This window comes from Protopterus annectens, chromosome 2.part2 (genome assembly GCF_019279795.1).
Source record: "Protopterus annectens isolate FY-2018-M chromosome 2.part2, PAN1.0, whole genome shotgun sequence".
NCBI lineage: Eukaryota > Metazoa > Chordata > Ceratodontiformes > Protopteridae > Protopterus > Protopterus annectens.
The window spans coordinates 31,370,336-31,382,712 of NC_056730.1; the positions used below are offsets into that span (position 1 = coordinate 31,370,336).

Below are 12,377 nucleotides of genomic sequence, written 5' to 3' on the forward strand. Positions count from 1 at the left end.
ACCTTCGCCATCTCTACTCCCTGCATCCTCACCATTCCTCTATCCTCCCTCTCATTCACACACATATATTCTGTCTTAGTCCTGCTGACCTTCATTCCTCTTCTCTCTAGAGCATATCTTCACCTCTCCATGGTCTCCTCCACCTGTTCAATACTCTCACTACAGATCACAATGTCATCTGCAAACATCATAGTCCACGGGGACTCCTGTCTGATCTCATCTGTCAACCTGTCCATCACCATTACAAATAAGAACTGGCTCAGAGCTGAACTTTGATGTAATCCCACCTCCACCTTAAACGCATCCGTCACTCCCACCGCAGACCTCACCGCTGTCACACTACCCTTGTACATGTCCTGTACCACTCTTACATACGTCTCTGACACTCCCGACTTCCTCATACAATACCACAACTCCTCTCTAGGCACCCTGTCATATGCTTTCTCTAAAGCCACAAAGACACAATGCAACTCCTTCTGACATTTTCTGTACTTCTCCATCAACACCCTCAAAGCAAACATTGCATCCGTAGTGCTCTTTCCTGGCATGAAACCATACTGCTGATCACTAATCATCACCTCCCTTTTTAACCTAGCTTCCACTACTCTTTCCCATAACTTCATGCTGTGACTGATCAATTTAATCCCTCTGTAGTTACTACAGCTCTGCACATCACCCTTATTCTTAAAAATCGGTACCAAAACACTTTTTCTCCATTCCTCAGGCATCCTCTCACTTTCCAAGATTTCATTAAACAATCTAGTTAAAAATTCCACTGCCATTTCACCTAAACACCTCCATGCTTCCACAGGTATGTCATCTGGACCAACAGCCTTTCCGTTCTTCATCCTCTTCATAGCTATCCTTACTTCCTCCTTGCTAATCCACTGCACTTCATGATTCACTGTCCGCACATCATCCAACCTTCTCTTCCTCTCATTCTCTTCATTCATCATCCCCTCAAAGTATTCTTTCCATCTGCTCAACACATTCTCCTCGCTTGTGAGTATGTTTCCCTCATTATCCTTTACCACCCTTACCTGCTGCACGTCTTTACTAGCTTGGTCCCTCTGTCTAGCCAATCGGTACAGGTCCTTTTCTCCCTCCTTAGTGTCCAACCTTTTATGCAACTCGTCATACGCCTTATCCTTAGCCTTCGCCACCTCTCTCTTTGCCATGCACCTCATCTCCTTATACCCTTGTTTACTTTCTTCATCTCTCTGACAGTCCCACTTCTTCTTCGCCAACTTCTTTCTCTGTATACTCTCCTGTACTTCTTCATTCCACCACCAGGTCTCCTTGTCCTCCTTCCTCTTTCCAGATGTCATACCAAGCACCTTTCTAACCATTTCCCTTACTAACTCTACTGTAGTTACCCAGCTATTCGGTAACTCTTCACTGCCACCCAGTGCCTGTCTTAACTCTTCCCTGAACATAACTCACAATTACCGTTTTTCAATTTCCACCATTTGATCCTTGGTGCTGCCCTCACACTCATCCTCTTCTTCTTGATCACCAATGTCATCCTACAAACCACCATCCTATGCTGCCTAACTACACTTTCCCCTGCCACTACTTTACAGTCTCCAATCTCCTTCAGACTGGCCCTTCTACATAAGATATAATCCACCTGTGTGCATCTTCCTCCACTCTTGTATGTCACCCTATGCGCCTCCCTCTTATTAAAATACGTATTCAACACAGCCATGTCCATCCTTTTTGCAAAATCCACTACCATCTGACCTTCTGCATTCCTTTGCTTAACACCATACCAACCCATCACTTCCTCATCCCCTCTGTTCCCTTCACCAGCATGCCCATTGAAATCTGCTCCAATCACCACTCTCTCACCCTTGGGTACAGTCATCACCACTTCATCCAACTCACTCCAAAATTTTTCTTTCTCATCCATCGCACACCCAACTTGTGGAGCATATGCACTAACAACATTCATCATTACACCATCAATTTCCAGCTTCATAAACATCACTCTATCCAACGCATATATGAGAGGAATGGTTAACAAGCCATCTTGCTTTGCCAAGGATGGTCTGCACCTGTCCCCTCTAGTCTTTTGAATGCTGTTAAAGCACTGTGCTCCCCCATGAAGCAATTTTAGACAATGCCAAATTGACAAACCTTTCAACATAGCAAAATCTACTCAAGAAAATCTAAAGATGTTACTGCTCAGTGCCTGGAGTCTAATCAAGAAGCTGCACTCCCTACAACTTTCCTTAACATGGAGAATTCAGATGTCTGTGCGGTTAATGATACATGGTTTAAAGCCGCAGAGAGTGCCCCTGCAGTGCAAACTTTCAGTGCCTTCTATATATTACTCAGTGATGGACCAGATAATGTTTTTTTCATAAATCTATTGTATTAATGAGTACAGATTTCTCTTTGAAACCTTTGACAGTTTTTCTTTTGCAGTTTTTTTTTCTTCCCAATAATTTCTCCATTTTCTTTCTAAATATCTTCCATCTGAAAGTTATAGTTTTCTCATGTAATTGTAAGAGTACATCATTTCTTTCTTATCCTCAGTAGTCCACTTTGCTGTCGTCATGTTTTTTTTTTGTGGCCTGTCATTTTTGTGGTTTAGTTGACTACTAAAGACGAAGAAGAACTACTACTTATGCAGTGGGAGGATCATTACATGATGGTGCTACTGATGTCTAACAACTTACACTTGAAGGGAAAATTTGTGCCTGAAGGAAAATTTATATTCAAGTAATGTTCCCAGTTTCCTGGCATTTGCATTTGTGTTGATCAGTCAGGAACTGTTTCAACTCTAACCTGAAATTACGTTAGCTTTTAGCGTAGGTAAGGTTGTAAGGAAGATATTGCCACAGTTTAGGGGCAAGAACAACAATCTATGATCTGCAAAATGCAGTCTTTTGGCAGGGCTTTGGAGCAAAGACCCAACAGCTGTTTGGCTTCTAAGGATGTAGGTTAAGCTGCCTGCAATGAGAAGAGATGGAACATCTTGATGGGTCATTTGAAGTTGGAGATTGGCTGTGACATATAGGGAGCCATTTTGCTGTGGCTAAAAGCCAGGTGATTGTGTTGATTCTGAGAGGAATAGTAATTAAATGACAAATTTTATTTGATACGGTCTGCAGGGCAATTGTATTTCAGTTTGAAGTGGTGGCAAATAAAGATAAGCCAAATCTGAGTTGAGCAAGTAGGGCACTTTTGACCATGACAACTCTGGCGGGAACCAAGAGGCAATGTGAGATTTTCTGGCGAAAAGTAAGAGGTAATTGATTTTGGATCTCAATTTTTGAATGTGTTCCTGACAGACGAGGGACTGATCTAGCTAAATTCCTAGGTATCTAAAAGAGGAAGTGGTTTCAATAAGAAAGGTATTAATATTGAAGATATTAAGAGAGGAAGGGACAGTAGAAAGTTCTTTCTTAGTACCAGAGGACATACCTTTGGTTTTCGTAGGGTTTAGACAAAGGTTTTATTGATGATACACCTGTTTAGAGCCAGAAGATCATCTTGAAGTTGGGTTTGAATGGCTTGATGGGGGATTGACTCATAGATGACAGTGTATCAGCATGTAATAGGAGTTGTAGGCAGGGTAGGTCCAAAAGAAGAAGTTAATTCATTAACATGGTGAATAGTAATGGAGCAAGAACAGAACACTGAAGAATGCCTGAGTATGTGTAGGTGGAGTCAGAAAGGGTAATGCCAATCTTTACGTTAAAAGATCTATTGGCCAGGAAATTCTTGAACCATAGAGTACCTTTGGGACTAATGTCAATGCCTATTAGGTGTGTAAGTAATACAGAGTGGTCAACCATGTCAAAGGCTTTGGTACAATCAATGAACATGGCTCTGATGAGGTCCTGTATGTCTGTTTTGGTGAGTATGTGTCCACAGTGCAGGCAGGGTACTTCTACCTGTCTAAAAGCTGTGCTGTTTGTTGGAGAGTAAGTAATATTTCTGCAGGTGGGTAGTAAGTTCAGTACAAGCTAGCTTTCCTTGTATTTTGCCCAGTGTAGAGAGTATTGAGATAGATGTGAACTGGCAGATAGAAATAAGTTTAGGTTCCTTGGGTATGTGTTTCACAAAGACCGTTTTCCATATTGAGGGAGAGGTCTTAGTTGTGAGGCTACAATTATAGATGATTTCAGGAGATTAGTAATGAGATCTCCAGAGTGGTGCAGCAACCAAGGGCAAAGTTGGAGCACATAGGTGAGTCTAGAGGAATTTGTCCAAGTAATGATACTATTTGTTTTGTTGTAATGTTGGTGGAGTAGAAGGGAGGCAGATAATTGGGGACGGGGTATTATGAGTGGCTGTGCAGGAGGAGTGGTGAGTGGGCAGTAGGTTACAGAACTGTTTTAGAAAGTCTGATGAGAGAAGTTAGCATTTTGACAGTGGACCAGTCCTTGTGAGGATGACTTTTGTGTGTGTGTGTGGGGGGGGGGCTCTGCTGGTGATATTATTCACTTCTCCCTGGAACAGCTTAGGATAAAGGGAGAGAGAGGTTTGTTTTAGTTTAAAGTCTCTGGCTTTGTACCTGCAAATAGCTTCTTGGTGAGATTGTGTGATTTAGTGCAGTGGTCTCTATTAGTGGATGAGGGGTTGTTTTTCCAATGTTTCCATGCATTGCCATGCAACTGCATAAGGGCTTTCAGATCTTTTGTGAACCAGTCAGTTGGACTATGTATAAAGAGTCTTGAGACAATAAGAAAATGGGAGTTGTGTAATGTAAGAGCTCTGTAAATTAGCTGGCAACTGGGATGTTGGTATTTAAATGTGTGCTTCGGGTATCAGAGGGGCATAGTTGAGGAGAAGAGAGGTATGAAAGAGGAGGTGAAAACTAGAATCAGAGGTGCTACAGCCAATTGGGACAGAGTGTCAGGGTATTGCGTGTCAGACGAATGGCAAAGAAGCTGAAAACTAAGGTGTACAAAACAGTGGTGTGACTAGTATTGCTGTATGGCATGGAAACCAGGCCAGAGAAAGCAGAGCAGTTGAGTATCCTAGAGATGATGGAGAAGAAGTGCCTGAAATGAGTGGTAAGATGTACATGGTGACATCAGAGCAAATGTCACAGTAGCTCCTATTGCAGAAAGAGAGCAGATTACAGCAGGTCAGGCACATATGCAGGAGGGCAGAAGATAATTTGATGAAGAAGATTTGGGTGAAACAGGAAGAGAAGACAAGAAGAAGAGGGCATTCAGCCAAGCTATGGATTACATGAGAGAAGACCTACGACAGGCATGGATGCTGAAGAGGGTAGGAGAGTGGCATTCATTTGAGAGATAGGATAACAACTGATGCAACACCTTAACCCCAAGTAGAAAAAATGGGGGAAAAAAGTGGGCTGACGGTGATGATTTTTTTGTGTGTGACCTTACAGCTGAGACATGAGAAATATTGCATTGTTTGTGTTAACTAGATAGATGCATGCTGGGGAAAAAGGCATCACAGAATTGCATAAAGTAAATTTAACTTTGTAGAATGAAGAGTTCTTTATAAAACTGTAATTTTATTTACTTTTGTCATTGTAGAAGACATAATCCCCAATGTTTTCATTACGTTTCAGATGATCTTTAGTACCCACCTAAACTACCACCAGTTCAGGCAGATTAATGTCTCATCTGAAAGACTTCACCTCAGGAGTATAGAACCCCCCACTGCTGCTTTTCAGTGTTGGTGTTGTTACATGTGTCCAAGTACCTGTTGTAAGGATAGAATCCACATGTATCAGCATCAAAGGTGAGAGTGTGCAGCTTGTTGAGGCACCAATACAATAACACAGTCGTGTGCTTTCATTTGATGCTCTACACATCCTTTTGATGATTTCTCATGTCTCAGCTGTAAGGTCACACACAAAAAAATCAACACCATCAGCCCCCTTTTTACCCCATTTGTTCTACGTGGGGTTAAGGTGCTGAGTCAGTTGTTATCCTATCTCTCAAATTTCCAACTGGCTCACTGACAGAACCCACACTGTAAATGTTGCAGACTCCAAATCTGACCTCAAAGCAGTGACAAGTGGAGTATCACAGGGTTCCATCCTGGGACCATAGCCGACCTTATTTATTTTTATTTATTTATTTTACATTTGTTGACTGGGATAGTCCGACTGGATGCATGTCCATTTTCAGCGGAGGCCTGGGGAGAAAAGCTCCAAGGGTAAGCAGATACAGCATTACATAATACCAGCATTACATATTACAAACAGACTATTTACAGAGATTGCATAAGTAAGCAAGTTAAACAAGTTCCACAGGTTAAAGTTAGTCCTGAGCACAAGTCAGGATTAAATTAAATTACACAGTAAACTGGTTAACAGATTTTTACACATTCGAGTTAGCCAGGCTTGATACATTGACATAGCCAGTTAAGTGACAAATGTTGTTTGATTCTAGTTTTAAATTGACCTAAGGTGGAAAGTAAGGTAATATCAGCTGGAAGAGAGTTCCAGGATCTACTTACAGAGTTTGTAAAGAGAGAATCACCGGCTGTGTTATTAATTTTGCTAGTCTGAATTAGTAGTTTGTTAGAGGATCGAAGCGGTCTAGGATTGTTATAGGGGATGATAATATTTTTAAGTGCAGGAGTATTGTCCAGATTATAGAGGATTTTATAGGCCATAATCAGTTGGTTATACTGGATTAGGCTGGGTAGTTCAAGCCACCCAAGCTGATTTAGATTGATGCAATGATGTGTCCTAAAAGGCAGCCCAGTGGCAAACCTGGCAATGTGGTTGTAGCAAATTGAGAGTTTGTTAAGGACAGTCTTGTTTAAATTCGAGAGTAGAGGGGATGCATACAGAAGAGTTGAAAGAAGGTGAGAGCGAGCTATGGCAATTTTAGCTGGAGGGGTTAGGAAGGCTTTTATTCTGTAAAGTGACCCTAGTTTTTATTGATGGTTTTGATAGTTTGGTTAACATGTAGGTCAAATTTGAGATTATTGTCTATGATGACACCTAATAGTTTTGTAGATGGGTCAGGGGAGATTATTGTGCCATCATTTGATTTTATGGTAAAGGTGAAAGCGGTAGACCTACGGGTTGGTGAAAATAACAGCATTTTAGTTTTTTTGGGATTTAGGATCAGATGATGTTCAGAAAGCCAGTTTTCTATTGTATTAAAGGTGGTCTGGGTAGCTGACCATAACTCTACTGGAGATGTGGCTGAGCAAATCAGAGTAGAGTCATCAGCATATTGGATACAGCTGACTATTGGGATGACAGTATAAAGGTTGTTAATGAAGATGGAGAACAGCAAGGGCCCTAGTATATAGCCTTGTGGTACTCCGAGGGTGTTAGGTAGAAGGTTAGAGAATTTGTTCTGCCAGAAGACAGACTGCTGTCGACCATTCAGGTAGGACTGAAACCATTGGAGGGCTCCAGTATCTAGACAGAATGTTTGCAGGGTGTGGATTAAAAGTTGGTGATCAACCATATTGAATGCCTTGGAAAGATCCAAAAAGAGGGCTGAGGATATATAATTATTGTTGCGATTATGGTTTATGGTGTTAGTAAAGGCTAGGAGGGCTGAAGTAGTGCTGTGATGAGGACGGAAGCCATGCTGAGTGTCTGCCATAAGGCGATTTTGGATTAGGTGGTGCATGAATTGTCTATGAATACATTTTTCCATAATCTTTGCAAGTGGAGAGAGTATAGCTATTGGCCTATAATTGGAGAATTCAGTAGAGCTGCCTCCTTTGTGAAGTGGGATTACATAGGATATTTTCCAGATGGTGGGAATTTTAGCTTCTACTATGGTTCGATTGATTAGTATTGAGACGGGGTAAGCAATAGCATCAGCTGATTTTTGTAGGTACTCGGTAGAGAGTTGATCAGCAGAAAGTGTAGTGGGTTTTAATTTTTTGATCAAGGTACGGATAAGTGAAGTGGCGACTGGTTGGAAGCTGAACGCAAGTAGGTTTCTAGGGGTGCTACTTTCAGGACCAGGGGAGCTAGGAGGTAGTTGGCTAGCTAGGGCTTGAATTGTCTCAGCAAAGAATTGGTTAAAACTGTCAGAAACATCTTCAGGGGTTTTATCAATAGTAGCAGCAGGGATTGGGGTTGAAGTTTGTCCAGGATGTAGTAGATTATTTAAACCTGCCCAAAACTTACTTCTGAGGGTTATTTTGATTTACTGTCTGTAAATTACAGTAGTATTGTTTTTTGTCTTGTAAAATTGATTTTTTGGTTTCGTTCCTGGATTGCCTGTATTTAATGTGATCTTGAGGGTCTTTAGAAGAACACCATAAAGCCCATGCTTTGTTTCTAAGGGTAATTTTGAGTTTAGACTCTATAGAAAGCCATGGTGCAGTTTTTGCCTTGGTTCTCTTTGAACGAACAGGTGCATGCAAATCAAGGATCTCAAGGAATTTGTTGTTAAAGTATGCTACTGCTTCCTCTAAGGGGAGGTGTTTTAGAATAGACCAATTACATGAGTTTAGTTCTTGTTGGAATTTGGCAGGGTCAAAGTTTTTATTGTTTCTAACCTTTCTGAGTAAGGGTTGTTGGGAATTAATGGTTTTGTGCTTAATTACATATGTGAGAAGGTGATCGCTTAGGCCATTAAGTAGGGTACCAGAGGTGTACAGTTGGGGGTGACTGTTTATGAGTACCCAGTCAAGTATACTTTCTTTTTGGTTGGGTTTACCTATCCTGGTAGGGGTGGATATGATTTGTGTAAATGCATGCAGGTTAATATGGGTGGTTGGGGATTCTAAGGAACAGGTGCCCAAGTCTATGTTAAAGTCTCCAAGTGGTAGGGTTTCTTAGGGGTAGTGACATGATAACCAGTGTAGGATATCTTCAAATGTAGATATATTGTTACCTGGGGGAATGTACATACAGATGATATTAATGCATTTATTTTTATTAAGTTGCAATTTGGTGGCAAGAATCTCAGAGTTATTAATCTGAGGAGGTTGTATTACATCTATGGTGACATTCAACTCAGATTTATAGAGTACAGCTACCACACCCCCCTTCCTCGAAGCACGATCCAGCCTATGTATGTTGTACCCAGGTGGTAACACTTCATTGTCTTTAGTGTTAGGTTTTAACCAGGTTTCAGATAAACAGAGAATCTCAGGGGAGTGGACATCCAGAAGTGCATGCAATTCATGTACCTTGTTATTAATGCTTCTAATATTGAGATGACAGACTAGGAGAGAGTTAGTTGGCCTATTAATTGTAGGTTTGTAGCTTATATTACAAGTAGAGGGGGTATGTGTATCTGAAGTGAGTGGGCCAGGGTTGTTGGTACTTAGTAAATTATCTCCATTTTACACATGTTGCACATATACTTTTTGGATACTTGTGACGCTCTATCCATTCTTCTGGGATACTTGCAAAACTTTGTCCTTGATCTTGTTCATTCTGCTTCTTAGTAACATGTGGATTACTCTGGCATGGAAGCATTTCAAAGGATACTAACAGTGGCTGTCTGAAGATGCTTAACTGACAGTGTGTAATATCTGCTCTGGTATTTATCCATTACAGGCACTTATGATGGATTTGATTTTTCCTACCCACCATCTGTACCATGCTATCCGTCTGTTACTATGGACTTTTCCTTTTATGTGTAAATTATGTAAATGATAAAATAAGACATTTCCATAAAATTAGACAAACAGATGGTACTGCACAAAATGGGCGGCCACAGTGGTGCAGCATTTAGCGTTGCTGCCTCACAGCATGAAGTTCTCCGGTTTGATTCTCGGCTGGGGTGCCTTCTGTGCGGAGTCTGCATGTCCTCCCTGTGGTCGCGTGGGTTTCCTCCGGGTGCTCCGGTTTCCTCCCACATCCCAAAGACATGTAGTAGGTGGATTGTACACTCTAAATTGGCCCTAGGTGTGAGTGCGTGTGTGTGTGTGTGTGTGTGTGTGTGTGTGTGTGTGTGTGTGTGTGTGTGTGTGTCTTCTGTGGAAGGTTGGGCGCTGGGCTGGCAACTCGACACTGTAAAATTCCACTGCCAATCATGAGCGGACAGATGATCCGCTGTAGTGACCCCTAACCGGGAAAAGCCGAAAATAGAAGAAGAAGATGGTACTGCATAAGCCTGAATGTTAACTATATATTAAGGTGTTTTTTTTTCCTCCATCTTGGGTATCTACGTACAGCTCCTCAGAAGCATCTAATCCACTGTGTATTAGATGTTTCCAAGGAGCTGCATAAAGTTGTGACATTTGAATCTTCCCTCCACTACCTGTTATAATACTTAATGTTCCCTTGTATCCTACAGTGTCTGCTAAAGAAAAGAATCTTATTACATGAAATAAACAGTAGCAAAACTGAATTACTTTAAGTGTTTTGTATTGATCTTTCAAATGGAACAGCAGCAAAGACAAGTATATGGTTGTGTAACATCAGACACATGCCTGCTCATTAACATGACCTTGCTGCCCTGTCAGCAGCAATATTATTAAAATGATACAGTTCTAGTCAGAGCATGTAACGCTACATTGTGAAATGCTAAATGATATTCTAGCAGATCCAAGCTGTTAATTACCTGACTCCATATGGAATTTTCAGTCTCACAATTTTCTTTCTGGGAGCAGAATTAAAGTCAGAGGGAGCCTGTTGTACCTTGAATCATACTCTGCCAAGTTTCACTTGAAAGATGCATGAATTCAGAAAGTCATAGCTGTATGTCTCATTTTCTTTCTGGTGGGTAAGACATGCAGTGTGTAAGGAAACCATTTTTAAGTGCCCATCTAACCGCATTATATTTTGCCATTAGGCAGTTAACCACCCTGTGGAAAATCCTGCTGTCAAAGTCCACTTCACCAGTGACATGGCTGCTTTCAGTTTTCACTTCAAAAATTGCTTCATTGCAAACATTTCCACCACAGCCACATATTCTTTGTTTCATCAAGCATTATTACATGGCCAAGTGTCCTAGTTGACAGGCCCCATTTGACATTCTGGTGTTATGCCCCATTTGACATCCTGGTGTTATACAGTTCAAACTTCAGAGCCCTTGCTTTAAAGCCTGCCTGTTAACTGCCTTTTTTTAGAGGTTTATTGTTTCACTACTCAGGATTATTTACAAAGTTTACTTACTGCTGAGGCCTCCAAATTCAAATATAACAGATACTTACTATATCAGTTGAACTTCCAGGAGGTCTTCTGATGTAGGTGCTTATGCTGCCTTTTTTTCTCATGTCCTGATGGCCTCTGTATCCTGTGGCCGTGAATGGATTTTCATCCAAGTTGGGTAAACATATAATGCTTTTCTGTTTTGTTTTGTTCTTGTTGTCAGGATATGCTTGCTGAGAGGATGGGAAATTGCACTGAGTGGGCCATTGTCTAAGTGTGCTCACTCACGTAATGTGTTTGTTGACATACCTGTGCTGGCAAAAGGTGTATACTCCCGTAACCACGGAGATGAGCAAAAATTAAAAGTGTGCTAGGATGAAAGTATCAGAAGACAGACCAAAAGTTACCCACTGCAGAAAAACTCCTCACTAATCAGTTGTTGTGGTGTCTGTGTTATAGATACTATTTTTTTACACGTGAGTTCATTACTCTTTTGTAGTTTATACTGATATACGTTTGAAGAAATTTCCAATGTTTAGGTGCGCATAAATCAAAATAATAATAACAAAACATGATCAAAGTTTTTAATATGGAAGGCTGACTGTTTTAATAAGACCTATCTGTTGGCTGAAGTTATCATTTGTATTTTTTCACTTAATAAATTAAGAAGAAGCTGTCAATGCCTAGCATTTCAAGGCCCCATGCTGATCATTTTGATAGTGAATATTTCTAGCAGCTGAAGCTCTTTCCTAATTTCTATGTGCTTCCTTTCTAAAGAAAACGTGTATGTACAAAGCAGGTGATAATTGGCTGCACTCAGTTTTATTTTAACCACGTGTTCCGTATTTGAAGTTTGCAGACAAGTTCCAGGAGTTTAAAGAAGCAGCACGTTTAGCAAAAGAGAAGTCTCAGGAGAAGATGGAGCTGACAAGCACACCGTCACAGGTAAGAGCAGGAATCCACTGTCACTGGAGTGTGTTCACATCGAGTTAATATTTTGGTAGTAAGCTGCATGTGTGAGGCTGCTTTAAGTACGAGTTTGCAGTGACGTGATCCTATGGGTGGCACAGTGGTGCAGAAGTTAGTATTTCTGCCTCCCAGCACTTGGCTCCCCAGTTTCTTCTTAGCTGAGGTGCCTTTTGTGCAGAGTCTGCATGGCCTCCCTGTCACTGTGAGTTTTTACTGGGCAGCTGCTTTCCTTCCATATCGCAAAGTCATTGAATTAAACAATTAATCATGTAAATGGAGAATGAAGGAACTATGACTTTTATTCACATTCTAAATTTCTCCCTTAAGGTACACATCCACATCATAGAATAATTTAGGTTTTAATACCCTGCAGGTGGTAGTT

At 41.0% G+C, this 12,377-nt stretch overlaps 1 protein-coding gene across 1 annotated transcript in view; it reads left to right on the forward strand.

The window, feature by feature from the left end:
- Window positions 1–12,377, forward strand: part of HOMER1 (homer scaffold protein 1) — an 859,759-nt gene that overhangs the window by 35,885 nt on the left and 811,497 nt on the right. The window contains exon 2 of the mRNA XM_044063716.1: window positions 11,879–11,971. Within this exon, the coding sequence (XP_043919651.1) occupies window positions 11,879–11,971 (93 nt within the window). The remainder of the gene's footprint in view (window positions 1–11,878; window positions 11,972–12,377) is intronic.